We start from the raw sequence: 18,054 nt of genomic DNA on the forward strand, positions 1-18,054 counted from the left end.
ATTACAGACTTCTCACTCATCTGCCATCCACCACCTGCCCGGTTGCCCATCGAGGTCCCTGCGTCACTCGCCTGCCCTGTGAGTTGTGTTTGTGTAGACCTGACCTTCACTGTTTATTTATAATAAACATCTTTTACCTGCATCTTGCTTCCTCTCGCATTCATGACAGAACGATCTGACCAGATCATGGAAGCAGCAGGTGGTCCCACGATCAGCCTTGACGAATTCATCGCTTGCAGTATCACTCGGATGGACACACAGGGCCAGAGCATCGCGAACACAGGGTGGGCCGTACAAGCTTTAGTGTCGCAGGTGTCCGAGCTCACCCAACAACTCCAACATCTGAGGAGTCCCGCTGCGCCGCCCACACCGCCAGTTCAGCCCACACCACCGGAGTCGCTCTTCCAGTCGGAACCTCATCTACCTGTACCAGAGGCATATTCAGGAGAACCCAGTTTCTGCAGAACGTTCTTGACCAGGTGCTTTCTCACTGCATCCCCGAACCTTCAACAATGAGAGAGCGAAGGTAGCGTTCGTTTTGATGCTGCTGACTGGGAGAGCAGTGTTATGGGGAACGGCGGTGTGGGAGAATCAGGATCCATGCTGCGCCTCATTCCAGGCACTCGGCGAGGAGATGAGGCGTGTGTTCGACCGGTCGATGGCAGGAAGAGAGGTGGCCAGGGTGCTTGCTGACCTGCAACAAGGACATCGTTCCATGTCTGACTACTCCATCGAATTCCGCACGCTGGCGGCCGAGTGCCAATGGAACGAGGAGGCGCAGTGGGACATGTTCCTGCATGGGCTGGCTGACCGTGTCCAAAAGGAGATCTACGCGCTGGACCTTCCCACGACTTTAAATGGGCTCATCGAACTGGCTCTAAGAGTAGATGCACGACTCTCCAGGATGGAACATCGCGTTCCTCCGAATCGACTACCTGGAGGCACTGAAGGTCCACGGACCAGCGGCGGGGACACGGTCAGCCCCGTCTTCGATCACGAGCCCATGCAGGTAGGGAGAGCTCGGGTTTCCCGGGAGGAGAAGGAAAGGCGGAGGTCCCAGGGACTTTGTCTTTACTGTGGGGGAGCGGGCCACTTCCTGCTCGATGGTGTTTTAAGCCCCCAATGGCTCCTTAGAGGCAGCTAACCCTACCCTCAACCTTAAACCTACCCATCCCCTCGCTGCCTGGAAGGCGCCGTTGGGGGCTTAAAACACCAAACACCCCACTTCCTACACGCCTGTCCAGTAAAAGGGCCAAGCTCGGTAGTAAACGTGAGGCTACTATCGGGTGGGATCTCCGCCGAGAAGACCTCATCACCATCGTCCACGCCCCTCCCGGTAAGACTGAGATGGGCAGCCGGCACACACGACTGTCACACCAGGAGCGGAGCGCAGAAACTTCTCATCCCTGTCACCTCACTTACTCACAGCATATCCGTCAATGCTCTCAATGGTCAAAGACTCCCCAACATTGCACTCACCACCGGACCCATAACACTCACCACATTAGGCAATCATACTGAGACTGTCATTTCTTCTCTTGGTCTCCCCCCTGGCACCCGTAGTACTTGGTCACCCCTGGCTCACGTTACACAACCCCAGGGTGGACTGGCGTCAGCACTCCATCTCCGCATGGAGTACTCAGTGTTTTAAGTCTTGTCTTGCATCTGCTTGTCCGTCTGTACCTGTTTCTGTGTTTCAGGAGGAGGCGGTGGATTTACCTAACGTGCCCGTTGAGTACCTAGACCTGAAGGAAGTGTTCAGTAAGTCCCGTGCTGCTTCTCTCCCTCCGCACCGTCCCTACGACTGTGCTATAGATTTACTGCCAGGTAAGTCTCCGCCTAAGGGCAAGTTATATTCGCTTTCTGTTCCAGAAAGGGAGGCTATGGAGAAATATATTTCTGATTCTCTAGCAACGGGGTTCATCTGGCCTTCCTCTTCACCTGCGGGGGCGGGGTTCTGTTTTGTAGGTAAGAAGGATGGTTCTCTGCGACCTTGTATTGATTACCGGGGGTTGAATAACATCACAGTAAAGATTACTTATCTTTTGCCGCTGATGTCTTCAGCTTTCGAGAGGTTGCAGGGAGCATCAGTCTTCACAAAATTGGATTTACGGAACGCCTATCATTTGGTTCGCATTAGGAAGGGGGATGAGAGGAAGACGACGTTTAACACCCCCAGGGGGCACTTTGAATATTTGGTCATGCCGTTCGGTTTGTCCAACTCTCCAGTGGTCTTCCAGGCACTCGTCAACGACGTGCTGCGAGATATGGTAGATCAGTTCTTATATGTCTACCTGGATAACATATTGATTTTTTCATCTTCTCTCCAGGAACAGGTGCAGCACGTCCGACGAGTACTTCAGAGGTTGTTAGAGAATGGGCTTTTTGTCAAGGTGGAGAAATGCGATTTTCATGCACAGTCTGTTTCTTTTTTAGGATACATCATCTCGTCTGAGGGAGTGCGTATGGATCCTGAGAAGGTTAAGGCTGTGGTAGACTGGCCAAGTCCAGATTCCCGTAAGGCCCTACAGAGGTTTCTGGGGTTCGCCAATTTCTATCGACATTTCATTCGCAATTTCAGCCAACTAGCCGCTCCTCTGACTGCCTTGACCTCCCCCAGAACTACGTTCAGGTGGTCCGATACAGCGGAGGCTGTATTCGCCAAACTGAAAAGTCGCTTCACTTCGGCTCCCATCTTGATAGCCCCTGATCCTTCACGTCAGTTTGTGGTGGAGGTCGACGCGTCAGAGGTGGGGGTAGGCGCAGTTCTCTCCCAACGTTCTCCCACAGACGACAAGATGCATCCGTACGCGTTTTTGTCCCATCGTTTATCTCCTGCCGAACGTAACTATGACATTGGTAACAGAGAGTTGTTGGCAGTCAAGTTAGCGTTAGAGGAATGGCATCATTGGTTAGAAGGGTCGGGGGTACCTTTTATTGTCTGGACCGATCACAAGAACTTGGAATATATCAGAACCACCAAAAGACTCAACTCCAGGCAGGCTCGGTGGGCTCTTTTTTTCAGTCGGTTAGATTTTTCTCTCTCGCACCGCCCGGGTTCCAAAAACATCAAACCCGATTCTTTATCGCACATTTTTGACCATTCCGAACGCCCGTCCGAGTGCATTTTACCAGAGACCCTATTTGTCTCCACACAAATGGGAGATCGAGTCGAAGGTCAAGACGGCCTTAGAAGGGGTAACGCCTCCGCCCGGTGGCCCACCGAATCGTTTTTTTGTGCCGGAGGGATTACGGTCTGACGTTATTCAGTGGGGGCATTGTTTTAACGTGGCTTGTCATCCAGGAGTTAACCGCACCAGTTTGTTTGTCAGGCAACGATTCTGGTGGCCATTAATGGCTCTGGTCCCACATAGCGCTAGATTTTATCACCGCCCTTCCGCCCTCCCAGGGCAAGACGGTCATTTTGAAGGCGGCTCATTTTATTCCCTTGCCTAAATTACCCTCTGCCAAGGAGACAGCGGTGACTGTAGTAGACCACGTTTTTCGCTTACATGGCCTCCCGATGGACGTGGTTTCCGACAGGGGACCCCAGTTTGTCTCCAAATTTTGGCGAGAATTATTGGGAGCAACTGTCAGTCTGTCCTCTGGGTTTCATCCCCAGAGCAATGGCCAAACCGAGAGAGCCAACCAGGATTTGGAAAGAGTGTTGCGATGTTTGGTATCCAAGAATCCTTCCTCCGGGAGTCATCAGCTTTCAATGGTTGAGTACGCTCATAACTCGTTACCAGTGTCATCCACGGGCCTATCTCCATTTGAGTGTAGCTTACCAGCCACCAGTTTTTCCTAGCCTGGAATCCGAAGTCGCGGTCCCCTCCGCCCACGCCTTCGTCCAGAGGTGTCACCGCACATGGACCAGAGCCCGTGAGACTCTGCTCCAGGTGGGGGCACGCACCAAGGCTAAAGCCGATCGCCACCGGTCGAAGCCTCCCGTATACGTCGTTGGTCAAAAAGTGTGGCTTTCAACCAAGAACATTCCGCTCCGCTCCGTTTCTAATAAATTAGCTCCCAAATTTATTGGCCCATTTACTGTCACCAAGATCCTGAGTCCGGTGGCAGTCCGACTCAAACTTCATTCCGTCTTTCATGTATCCAAATTAAAACCCGTGTTTTATTCTGTATTCTGGACTCGAGACAGAGGGGACGCGGATTCCAGTACCTGGTGGACTGGGAAGGTTACGGTCCGGAGGAGAGAAGTTGGGTACCTGCTAGAGACATACTGGATCACTCCCTTATAGATGATTACAATCGACAGGTAAGAGTGTCTGCGTACTGTCACGGTTCATGAATTCGCTGTCTCTTCCTTGTCTTGTGTGATTGTGTATTGTGCGTGTGATTAGTGTGGGTGTGTCCTCCGATTACCGCTGATCATCAGCGCCAGCTGATTACACTCAACTCTCCTATATATTCTCAGTGACTGGTGTCTTGCGTTGTGAGATTGTTGTGGTGTCTACCAGTGTTGGTTCCTGTCCTGTTTGGCGTCCTCTCGTGATCTTCGTTCCAGTTTGGATTTGTCTCTTCGTGTCTTCGGTTCCTGTCGTCATCATTGCAGTTCTGGATTACGGACTTCTCACTCATCTGCCATCCACCACCTGCCCGGTTGCCCATCGAGGTCCCTGCGTCACTCGCCTGCCCTGTGTGTTGTGTTTGTGTAGACCTGACCTTCACTGTTTATTTATAATAAACATCTTTTACCTGCATCTTGCTTCCTCTCGCGTTCATGACAAAGTGTTACTGGCTGTTTCTTTGTTATGTTTTGTGCAACAGTTTTAAAGTGGATCCTATTTTTCCCAGTTTACAGTGTTTGAATCCATCATGCTTTACTTATTCCTTGTTCGTGTTAAATTCCTTGTTCGTGTTGTAGTGCGTTAACTGTTACTGAAACTAAGAGCGCATTCACACTGTGGCTTACTCATCCTTTGCATCATTTTTGAGAAGATGAAGTTGTATTATACTCTTATGTTATATGATTAATCTTTCATGCATTTGGATGCGTTTGGGTGAGTTACAGTTATGCAAAGCAATTCAGCTTCAGCTCAAGTGAATTAATCCTCAACATTATCAACTATCACTGGAATATTTGAAAATATGATATTCTAGATATTTCTTCTTCAAAAGTGCATTGATTGATAATATCTTGAAGTGTTATTCTAACAATATGTTTTAAAATTATGTTCTGAATTTTCTAAATCAAAAATCTTTGCCTGTAATAATATAATAGATGAGATTAAGCTGATGTAAAAGCTGATACAGTTATATGGCTGTAATATATTATTCAATAGGGAGTGCCAGTGTTTAAACAGGTTTAATTTTTCATTAAATTTGTCAGAAAGGGTCTCAAATCAAGTGGCAGGGGAAAAATCAATAGCCTTAACAAATAAACATTAAAATACAAACATCTAGTCTATTGTAGATATTTCTGCATCAATGAACATCGTTCAATTAAACAATACGTGTGCGTTTGTAAAACAAAATGATATCCAGCTATAGATCTTCTCTTTGAGTTTCTACAGACAGGAGGACTTAACCTTTGACCCCGAGGGAAACCTCTGTCAAATAAATGTGCTTCTGAAATAATCCTCACATGTGACTCTCCCTGCATGTGTGTGTGTGTGTGTGAGTGTATTTGCATTTCAAGCCTTTAGATGAATCATGTATTTTCATTGAGTGTATAACCGTTTGGTTACTCTGGAAAAACAAATATTCTCGGCGGGTCGTCCTCTCTGGATTTCCACGGAGCATGATGACCTTTACTCAAACCAAATAATGGAGAGGAAAGAGCCGTGTGTGTGTGTGTGTGTGTGTGTGTGTGTGTTTTAGTAAAAAACTTAAGCGCTTGTGGGAAGTAAAAGATACAGACTGGTGGGCCGGAAAGCACTTGGAAGTAAATGACGGAAACCAGTCAATTTGTCACGGTTTGGGTTTTCTTGTCACTGTCATGTTCCTGTGTCTTGTCATGTGATTCCCTGTTTGTCATGTGATCCTGCCATGTGTCTTGTCATTGGTTAATCGTCTGATCATTGTTCACAGGTGTTCCCTGTCTTGTAATTAGTCTATGTATTTAAGCCCTCATGTTTGCGCTGTGTCCTTGTCGAGTATTGTTTGTTCTATGTCCCAGATCCAGTTTCTTGTTTTCTAGTTTAATGCCACGCCATGCTTTTCTTTTATGTTTGATCTTGTTTTTTAATTGTTTTGTTATTAAAGTTGCGTTTGGGTTCTCAACCAGCTTGCCTCCAGTGAATCTTTTGTAACAGAATAATACATAGACTAATTACAAGACAAGGAACACCTGTGAACAATGATCAGACGATTAACCAATGACAAGACACAGAAACATGACAATGACAAGAAAACCCAAACCGTGACACAATTCAGCTTCACAGTTACAATCAGGAAAATAACATTCAATGATGCAAACTTCATCGGTAACACTTCACAATAGGGTTCAACATTAGTGAACAACACTTCTGCAGCATTTATTAATCTTAGTTAATCTTAATTTCAACATTTACTAATAAAATGAAAGGTTGTATTAGTTAACATTAGTTAATGCACCGTGAACTAACATGAACAAACAAACAGCTGTATTTTTATGAACTAACATTTACAAAGAATAATCAATACTGTAACAAATGTACACTGATAAAAATGATTTTGTGGTGAAGTAAATACTACAGAAAAAAAAAATGTAATTTACATGAAAAAAGTTAGTTCAGGCAAGAATTTAAAAAACGAAGTAAATTATATATTAGTACTCAATTCAAGCATGTAGAAATGAAAGCGTAGAAATAAACATTATAAAATTAAGTAAAATTACTAAACTTTTCTGATACCGGTGTTCCCATCATGCACTGGGCCTTGAATAATCAATGAGGTTGATTTTTCACAGTTTTCCAGCTGCATTTACACTGTTTTATCATTGATTTTGTTGTTAGGATTAGTAACTTGCCATGTGACATTTGGAGTTCATTTTCAACTCAAAATGACACATTCAAACACAAAAACGATCCATCAAATGTTACTGTGATTGTGTATTGTCTACCGAGTATTGAGGTCTCTGCGTTCACCTTACGTGTAATATTTTATGTGTATATGGTGTCTCACACAATATCTATTGTATGTATTAATTACTTAGATGTTTCTAAGTAAAGCATATACTTTAAAAGTGTGGTTTAATTCAATGTTATATTGTTTGAGTGAAATGTATTGCAAAGGAAACTTCAACTAAATAGATATTACTCAACCTTTTACTAGCCAAGTTAAAATTACTTATTTTCTTTGTTACTTTCATTTAACTTAGTTAAGTAGAGTTTACTTAATTCCATATGTGAAATTTACTTAAAAAATATGTGTGCAAAAAACTTGCCAAAGAAAAATTAAGTAAATTTACTAATTGTTTTTTTCAGTGTATTGCTCTTTGTTAGTTCACATTAACTAGTGTTAACTAATGAACCTTATTGTAAAGTGTGACCACTTCATCAAAAACTAACATTTAATATCTTGTGCATTTGTGCTGTTGCATGGATTAAAGAGCATTAAAATATCTTTTTTTTTTTTTTTTGATGAACCAGTCGTTCATAGTCCTTCAAGGTTCATAGAAACCTGGGTGTGCTCTTTGATGACAATCTTTTTTTATTTGAAATCCACGTTTCTAGTATCTGTAAAAACGCATTCTTGCATATTTAAAATATATCTAACCTACAACATATGCTCTCAATGACAAATGCGGAACAGTTAGTTCATGCGTTCATGACCTCAAGGCTAGATTATTGTAATGCTCTACTGGGTGGTTGCCCTGCACGCTTAATAAACAAACTACAGCGGGTCCGAAACGCAGCAGCTCGAGTTCTTACCAGAACCAGGAAGTATGACCATATTAGCAGTTCTGTCAACACTGCATTGGCTTCCTATTAAACATCGAATTATTACTGATTACTTACAAAGCACTAAATGGTTTAGCTCTCCAGTACTTGAGCGAGATCTTAACGCATTATAGTTCTTCACGTCTATTGCGATCTCAAAATTCTGTTTGCTTAGGTGTGGACACTTAATATTCAACATCTCCTGCATTGACTCCATTATATGAGAATTGAGCTGGACGATGACATCACGGTTTCCTCCAGAGTGGCTGTAGAGATAAATTAACTAAATTAATAACTTTTTTTTACAACAGAAATGAACCATCACTGAACTTAATCTGGACTATGACACTATTTTCTTCTGGATAAACAATCTTTGTTGCATTATTTTCCTGTTATCTCTGTAAAGCTGCTATGAAACAATCTGTATGTAAAAAGCGCTGTATAAATAAAGGTGACTTGACTTGACTGTGTGTCCCTGCTGAAAATAAGCTTAAACCAGTCTAAGATGTTTAGCTGGTCTTGATGGTTTTAGAGACAGCAAGCCACAGGATCATATAACCACACAATATTAGCCCTCAGATGATGAGATTATGAGGCAGTGCTTGTAATAATTAACCTTCTGAATAAACCAGTGAAACCATCATATTTTGACGCAACACCGTATAGTAATACACACAGAATCATGGTGCCACTCATATTTTGTAATGGACACACATAAAAGAAACGTGTAAGACCTTTCTTATCTATTTCTGCATTTCTAATCGCTGACTTTAACACGCATGTGTGTGAGGAATAAAAACAAAGTGCACGTGACCAGAGGAAAGCAAACACTGGTTTGCTATAGAGACGGAGCTCATGATAAAACCTCCTCCTCCTCCTCCTCCTCCTCCTTCACATCAACCTGAGCAAACAAACAAACCAGCGGCAGACAGAGTGACACGGCTCATGCACACACACGCTCAACACACACACCACTTCATTTCAGCCAGCATGTTTACTCTTATGCATCAGCAAAAAATGGGTATAAAACATTTATTTCATGCATAAACACAGCATAAATGCACAAGAAATGTAATATTACCATTCATGAACACGCAACATTTTGCATGTCATGTCTACTTGTTTACATGTTTGATCCAAATGCAGAAAATCACACTTTTCAGCAACTACAATATGTTAGAGTTGAAATACTGTAGAGAAATAATGCAGGCAAGCTGAGCATTGATGCATCTCACAGGAATCAGCAGCGCTGCTGGACCGTGTGCTGGTGTGTGTTTGATGGCTAATGTAGTCTCGAGACAGTTTCTCATGTGCAAACGTGTGTTGTGTGTGTTTAAGAAGATAAGCCTCTAGTTTCACCACGGAAACTCTAATTTCATGAAACCAAACAGGTGTAGCAGCGCTAAACCATTAGGTAGAGTACATTTAGACCACACACACACACACAAAAAAAATACAGTAAAAACAGTAAAATTGTGAAATATTATTAGAATGTAAATCATCAGTTTTCTATGTGAATATATAGTAAAGTGTAATTTATTCCTGTGATCAAAGCTGAATTTTCAGCATCATTACTCCAGTCTTCAGTGTCACATGATCCTTCAGAAATCACTCTAATATGATGATTTGATGCTCAAGAAACATTTATGATTATTATCAGTGTTGAAAACAGTTGCTGCTTCATATTTTTGTGGAAAACGTGATACATTTTATTTACTTTGAATAATAGAAAGCTTATTTGAAATTGAATCTTTTGTAACATTATAAATCTCACTTTTGTGTATTAACTGACCACATACTTTTAAATAGTAGGATGTGTGTTTATACGCATATACTATATTTTTTTATACTATATTTACTATTATATATACACTGTATATAATATACACTATTAAATGTGCTCTGGAAACTTTTACTGTACAGCAGAAGACGAGTCTTTCCAGTTTTTCATGGTTTCTGCTGTTTCTGCTTACTGTATATCTGGATCTGATTTAAATTATTATTAGGTAATAGTTGAGATTTTTGAGCAACACTGCCCTCCTGTGTTTAACTGAAATATGAGCGTCATCAACAGATGGATGGATGGATGGATGGATGGATAGACACATAGATAGATAGACAGACAGATAGATAGATGGATAGATGGATGGACGGATGGATGGACACATGGATAGATGGATAGATGGATGGATGGATGGATGGATGGATGGATGGATGGATGGATGGATGGATGGACACATGGATAGATAGATGGATGGATGGATGATGGATGGATGGACACATGGATAGACACATGGATAGATAGACACATGGATGGATGGATTGGATGGATGGATGGATGGATGGATGGATGGATGGATAGATAGATAGATAGATAGATAGATAGATGGATGGATGGATGATGGATGGATGGATGAATGGACACATGGATAGACACATGGATAGATGGATTGGATGGATGGATGGATGCATGGATGGATGGATGGATGCATGGATAGATAGATAGATGGATGGATGGATGGATGATGGATGGATGGATGGATGCATGGATAGATAGATAGATGGATGGATGGATGGATGATGGATGGATGGATGGATGCATGGATAGATAGATAGATGGATGGATGGATGGATGATGGATGGATGGATGGATGGACACATGGATAGATAGACACATGGATAGATAGACACATGGATAGATAGACACATGGATGGATGGATTGGATGGATGGATGGATGGATGGATGGATGGATGGATGGATGGATTATACTGTATTAATATATTGTTATATTGTATTAATTCTATCAACAGGTCGTTTCACTGGATGACCACAGAAGAAACTCATACAGGTCTGGAACAACATAAGGCTGAATAACAACAGAACATCTTTGGGTCTTTAAGAGCTCTGATTCACTTCATGTTTTCGACTGAGCATCTAAAAAATTCAAATGATAAAATATGTCATTAAAATATTTCCCATGGCAGTTCATCAAGAAGCGCATTTATATAGGAAACTTCATGAACAGAAATGCAATAATAATAATAGTTTCCACCAGTAATAACATTCCTATCAAACACACAGCTAAAGGAAGAGGATTTGATGTTGAAGAGAACACACACATTGACATCATGTGACCCTGATGGAGATCCTGATGACCAGAAGCTCCAGCGTGACATGTGCTCATGAAACCCTCCATAACAAACCGCTCGAAAACATCTGAGTTAATGTGCTCCACCTGAGAACGCCAGAGAGACATCACGACAAACAACACGAGCACAGAAACAAGGTTTCCAGGGAAAGGTGATCTTGACCCCGACGACCTGCAGGACAACCGTCTTTACCGGGTCATTTACTCTCTATGAAAGATTACTGGCGACGTGATTAACCCTTGGGTGCTGTTCCTGTGGCGCTCACTAATGACTGTGAACATTTCTATGAAATAAATGTTTTTTATTTAATAATAGACGACACTTGGCAAATTATGGCTGAAGTGAAAAAAAGTTTAAAAAAGTGAATTTGAAAAGTGAAAGTTATAAAAAATTTACATGTATTGTTATGAAAAATACACAAAAATACATTTTTTAATTGAACAGCCAAAAGACCAGCTTGAGAGGAGCACAAGTGACACTTACACACCAGACACACACACACTCAACTAACCCATGCCACCACACACCAGACACACACACACTCAACTAACCCATGCCACCACACACCACACACCAGACACCAGACACACACACAACTAACCCCTGCCACTCACACACCACACACACACATAACTAACCCCTGCCACTCACACACCAGACACACACACACACACACACACACACACACACACACACTCAACTAACCCATGCCACTCACACACCAGACACAAACACACACACACACACACACTCAACTAACCCATGCCACCACACACCACACAACTAACCCCTGCCACTCACACACCACACACACACATAACTAACCCCTGCCACTCACACACCAGACACACACACACACACACACACACACACACACAACTAACCCATGCCACTCACACACCACACACACACACACACACACACACACACACACACACAACTAACCCATGCCACTCACACACCACACACACTCAACTAACCCATGCCACTCACACACCAGACACAAACACACACACACACACACTCAACTAACCCATGCCACTCACACACCAGACACACACACACACACACACACACACACACACAACTAACCCATGCCACTCACACACCAGGCACACACACACACACACACACACACACACACAACTAACCCATGCCACTCACACACCACACACACTCAACTAACCCATGCCACTCACACACCACACACAAACACACACACACACACACTCAACTAACCCATGCCACTCACACACCAGACACACACACACACACACACACACACTCAACTAACCCATGCCACTCACACACCAGACACAAACACACACACACACACACACTCAACTAACCCATGCCACACACACACACACACACACACACACACACTCAACTAACCCTTGCCACTCACACACCAGACACGCGCGCACACACACACACAGGACTATAGGCCAGTAATGTATTGGCCTTACCTGGCTTCTTTATTGGTATAATTATTGCTTCTTCCCATATCTTGTTATGAGGCAGTGGTAATTTTTCAAGACTTTCTTCACTTGTGTGTTTTATCATGCTGTAAGGTTGGAGGTCAGGCTCTTTTCAACTTATACAGCCGCAACTTCTCTCTATTTACGGATATGTCGACACGCACGGGCGAGTGACGCGTGTACGCAATTTCCCGCTAAAACCATCCCGACCAGTCTATAATATAAAAGGCTTACCAGGTGAAAAGGTGAACCAGGGTAAGACAAAACGATGTTTTGCAAGAATCATCGATAATGCATTGAATCATTACATTTAGTTAATTTTGAACAAAAAAATAAATACAAAATGCACCTTTAACAGAAAACTATACGTTATTTACCATATACAGTAGGCTACATAAAAATAAATGTGCTATTTGCTAACCAAATTTCGTACGTTTTATAAATGACTAAAAGGAAGGAACCTGCCAGTGCTGTTCAAGATAGCATGATCTTCTTGTTTATCATATTTAACCTGCTGAAATAATTATGGAATTTCATAAAATAAGAGTAGGCCTACCGGTAATTGCTTGGATTAAGTAGCTTCTGATTGTATTGTTCTCTTCATTGTAATTTGCTTTGGATAAATAAATTAATGTATACTTGATATATCACACTTCTCTCTGTGAAATCTGTTAACAATAAAAGCATCGTTTAGAAACAGGCAATAATAACTTAAGTATAATAATGGAATGATGAAGGAACTTTGGTTTCCATGTTAATTTCGTAAGGAAGCATAAGCAATATGATATTGTGTCCACGAGGTGTCGCTGTTAGATCATATTAATGAAACTTCAATTCAGAATTCAACTTTATTTTTGGGAATACAATACACGTTACATGAAAACCTTGAAAAAAAACAACAACAACGTGGAGGTCAATAGAAAAAAGTTCTGTATATCATTGCTTGTCATTTCTGTGATTTTACCTGGTCATGTCATTTCTTCATACAGAGGGGAAATACACTGAGTTTATCTTATATACATTAGTTGATTTGTGGTCTAAATTCTCTGAGAAGCTAAAAATGGCACATCAGTACAAATTTGAATCTGAACCACAAAATATTCATTTCAGGCTAAACACTGGTCTTTCAGTAGATCCAGATGATATAAAAAATGAGAACAAAACATAAAAACAACGAGAACAAAAGTGCAAAAGGCATAGTACTCTCCAGGTCAAAACTCTTCAAATGAAAATATTTTTACAGCACGATATAGTAAACGATCTACAGTACGCATAGTATCTTGACATAACATCAAATCGTTAAATTCTGGCACATCCTGAACATCACTTAAAGCAACTAATTTCTAGTTAAAGCTTTCTATATATTTAGCGAACAGGACAAAAATGTAAGGCATTCAACAAAACATCAATCATGTATTATGCAAACTAAGCGCCATATGATATTTTTCATATGTACATTACATACATTCATATTTCCTATTAGTTTGTATTTTATGAAAAGACATTGACAAGAGAATATAGTAGCACTTTATTTTACAGTCCTGTTCTGCATGTACTTATTACAGTAATTACAATAACTGGGTAATAACTACCCTGAATCTACCCCTAAACCTAACCTTAGTTACATTATATTACCAGTACTTTCTTATGTAAGCACAAGTAAGGGAGCAACAGAGGTTACTGTTAGGTTTAGGGGAAGATTTAAGGTTAGTAGTTATTACTCAGTTATTGTAATTACTGTAATAAGTACATATAGTGCATGCAGAACAGGACTGTACAATAAAGTGCACCCGAGAATATGATTATGTAGCGTGTGTGTGTTTCTGAAAGTGTAAAGAGCCTAATGTGTATATGGATGAGCGCTTCTTTTGACTAACTTCATCAAACTTTACATCCATGTTAAAACATCTTATTATGTCACATGATCTGTTCATTATGGAAGCATGTTTCAGTGTTTCAGTTTCAGAATAAAAAATAAATAACGTAATTGCGATACAATTCTGACTTTTTATCTCAAGAGTTAATAATAAAATATAGTCGCAATTGCGAGTTTAAAAAATAAAGTCACAATTGCGAGTTATAAAGTCAGAATTGCAAGAAATAAACTTGCAATTTTTACTTATTTTCCTCAGAATTGCATGTTTATATCTGACAATTCTGACTTTATAACACGCAATTGGGAGATATAAAGTCAGAATTGCAGGATATAAACATGCAATTCTGAGGAAAAAACGTTTTTTTTTAGAATTGGACTTTATAACTCATAATTCAGGTTTTTTTAACACGCAATTGTGAGATAAAAAGTCAAAGTTTTATTCTGTGGCGGAAACAAGCGTCCATCGGTTCATGACCTCGATGAGTCTTAGAGTAATGAGTGATGGTTTGTACACAAAATAGAGAAAGTCTGGCTTAAAACTATGCTTTAAAAACAGAAAGATTAAAAAATAAAATAAAAATCAGCCTTAAATATAATAAGCAGAGTTCTAAGAGAGAAACAAAACAAGAAAATAATAAAATAACATTCACAAGAAAAAAAAAGCATAATCTGTATTGTAAATGTAACTGGACTTTTCCACACATATTTAAATGACTGATTTTGCACGAATGAGACTGAAAGCACAGTTAGGTCTTTGCTAATTGTGATTATCTCTGCGTTTACCTTATAACACACATCAGAAGAGAGTGTATGATGGGTTATGAGATCTGCTGAACACATTCACAGCTGCTGGAGGAGGCGGGTCAGAAGAGTCCGAGAGTCTGACGAAACATCATTCTTCCCTGTGTTTATCAGGAGTGTAAATATTAACGCATGTGCGACTGCACCGACGACTGCTTGCTTCTCTGTGTGCGCGCTGTGAAGAGCATGGAGGTCCAAAGAAAGAATACAGCGTTTGAAAATGAAAGTCTCCAGAGACAGAATATCTGACAGCATCCAATGAGTGCGAGAGAAGAGGATGAAAGTGTAAAAACACACACACACACACACTGACAGAAGCGGGTTTATGAGCGACAGCATCCGACTCCCTTCATCTCCTTGTTAACAAACTCCTGCAGCTGAAACTTGGGCTCGTTCGGCTCCTTCATCTCCCTGTGCTTCAGATCCCTGAGAGAAACATCACATTCCTCAGGAAAACTCAGGAAAACTCAGGAAAACTCAGCGAGTTTATTTGCACACATCTTTAGCACAAGATTCAACGAAGGAATTAGGAAAATCTGGTAATGATGCAAACACACCTACAAATTAAACACAAATTACACCGTGTAATATTCCTCGGATTACTGTGATCTGATGTACTTTACTGGGATTGTCCAGAATCTGTGATCCAGACACTTTAATCGGCTGTTTAAACGGGAAAAGCTGCATGTTTTTCTCCATTATTAATCAGTTACTTCTACAACATTAAATGCATCAGGCAAAAATCTGTACATTTTGTGAATAACACACTCTTTATTTACAGTAAAACACGTGCTTGCTCTCAAACAGAATTGAATGCATAGTGTAAAGCTTTTCATGCATGAATGTTATTGTCTGAGACATATTCCTGAAATCCTGACACACTTTTGCATAAAATCTTGTAAACGTAAAGATAAATCCCGCTAAGCTGTGTGTCTGGAAACATGGTGTTTTGTCCATCCCTGATGAATTAATCTGCCCTTCCCTTCCCGTCTGCTTTCCGAACACACCGGGAAAACAGCACTACATCTGTGAATAAGATCCCGTTTAACACTCATTTACACAGAGAAGCTGTGTTTGCACTGACACTGAATTAGTGCTAGTAAAGCTCTACACAATGCATTTTTAGAGAGAAAGTCAAAATGTGTCTTCCTTTTGTAGAACATACAGACACTTATTAACATTAAACATGATGCATATTTACTGTAAGTCACTGCCGATAAACTTTTGCTGTATGTTTACACAAAAAAAATCCGTTTTTTTTTTTTTTTGATTGTTAGTTTTTGAAAGGAGTCTCTTCTGTTCACCAAGGCTTCAATTATTTGATTAAAAAAATGCATTAAAAACAGTGAAATATTATTAGAATATAAAACAGATGTTTACTATGTGAATATACAGTAAAGTGTAATTTATTCCTGTGATCAAAGCTGAATTTTCAGCATCATTACTCCAGTCTTCAGTGTCACATGATCCTTCAGAAATCATTCTAATATGAGGATTTGATGCTCAAGAAACATTTATGATTATTATAAGTGTTAAAAACAGTTGTGCTGCTTCATATTTTTAGTGCCTTGGTGAGCATAAAAGACTTCTTACTTCTTAAAATCTTTATTATTCCAAATTTTACAATGCATTGACATAAACTGGTTAAATTGGATTACGGGTGGTTTAATGAATAAGACGCAGCTCATGTTGTGGCAAATCTGAGGATGTTTTCTGCTGCCAATAAGAGTGTGATATTCTCAGCTCTATTAATCATGCACAGATTCTGTTTGGGCCTGAAAGCGAGTGACTTACTTTGCCACAGCAGTGAAGGACAACTCCACATTCAGACCTGATTTAGCACTGGTCTCCATGAAGGGAACGCCATACTCCTTTAGAGAGAAAGAGAACATTTGTCTTATTCCTTACAATATGCAGACACAAATGAGCCATGAACATAATGCATATCGCGATCAGTGCTTCAGAATTACTTTAAAATGTCCCTATTATGCAGTTTTAAAGGTCGAACAGGTTTACATGTATCCAAGGTCAAAAACACTTTAATTTTCTCATAATACACATTGCAGCATCAGCTCTTTTCTCTCAGTGTCTGAAACGGTTCGATCAAGGATTCAGTCTCTCTAAACCCCGCCTCTCTGAGAGCTGCTCTGCTCTGATTGGTCAGAAAGCAAACGCTCATTATCATATCTGAATCTCAGCTCTTGATCACAGTGATACGAACAGTAACGATGGCGTGGGTTTTACCGTATCAATCTCATCAAAGTGGATTTGCTTTGTCAGCAGAAACAGCGTCTTCTCGACACGAACAACACGAACCAAACTCTTCCAGTCTCAGATACACTACAGTGTTTGAGGGCGGAGCTAAGAGACGCTGTTCAGCCAATCAAGACCAGAGGCTGGCATTATGCAAATTAGTTACAAGCCTACACAGGTTCAGCTGGAAATAAGATTGGAAGAGTGTGTGTGTGTGTGTCTTATGCATGAGTAATTTAAATGCAATAACCTCTCAAAGACAATAAAAGAGGCTAAATAAGGCAAGAGATTTGCATTAATCTAGTCTGCAGTGTAAGTGTGACGGGATTGTGAATGTGACAAAAAAAAATGTATGAGTGAAACCTGCATAATGTGATGCCGGTTTGATGTTTCCCATTTAAAGCTGCATTTAGATATTTTCCCTCATTAAAAAGATTTTACACCAAGAAATTCATTTTTTTAAATGTCTACATGAGTGTGTAAGTGTGTTTGTGTGTTGATATAACACACCTTGGCCAGTTTCTCACCCTCCTCTCTCTTCACAACCCTTTCATGAGTGGCATCAGCCTGAAAAATCAATCAATAAACAATGCATTATGTATTAGCTTTGAT

The 18,054-nt window shown here is 40.7% G+C and overlaps 1 protein-coding gene across 2 annotated transcripts in view; it reads right to left on the minus strand.

Moving 5' to 3' along the window:
• Positions 1 to 13,346: 13,346 nt before the first annotated feature.
• The window catches only part of rab26 (RAB26, member RAS oncogene family), a 93,906-nt gene continuing 89,198 nt past the window's right edge, over positions 13,347 to 18,054 (minus strand). Inside the window, exons 6-8 of one of the 2 annotated variants that reach the window (XM_084134584.1) lie at positions 17,953 to 18,009; positions 16,984 to 17,060; positions 13,347 to 15,615 (exon numbers count right to left, since the gene is read on the minus strand). In XM_084134584.1, coding sequence (XP_083990710.1) covers positions 15,513 to 15,615; positions 16,984 to 17,060; positions 17,953 to 18,009 — 237 coding nt within the window. In that variant the 3' untranslated portion in view covers positions 13,347 to 15,512. Of the gene's footprint in view, positions 15,616 to 16,983; positions 17,061 to 17,952; positions 18,010 to 18,054 lie in introns of those variants that run through there. The other variant, XR_014608909.1, reaches the window with a different exon arrangement.

Source organism: Abramis brama (genome assembly GCF_963993115.1).
Source record: "Abramis brama genome assembly, chromosome: 14".
Lineage (NCBI taxonomy): Eukaryota > Metazoa > Chordata > Actinopteri > Cypriniformes > Leuciscidae > Abramis > Abramis brama.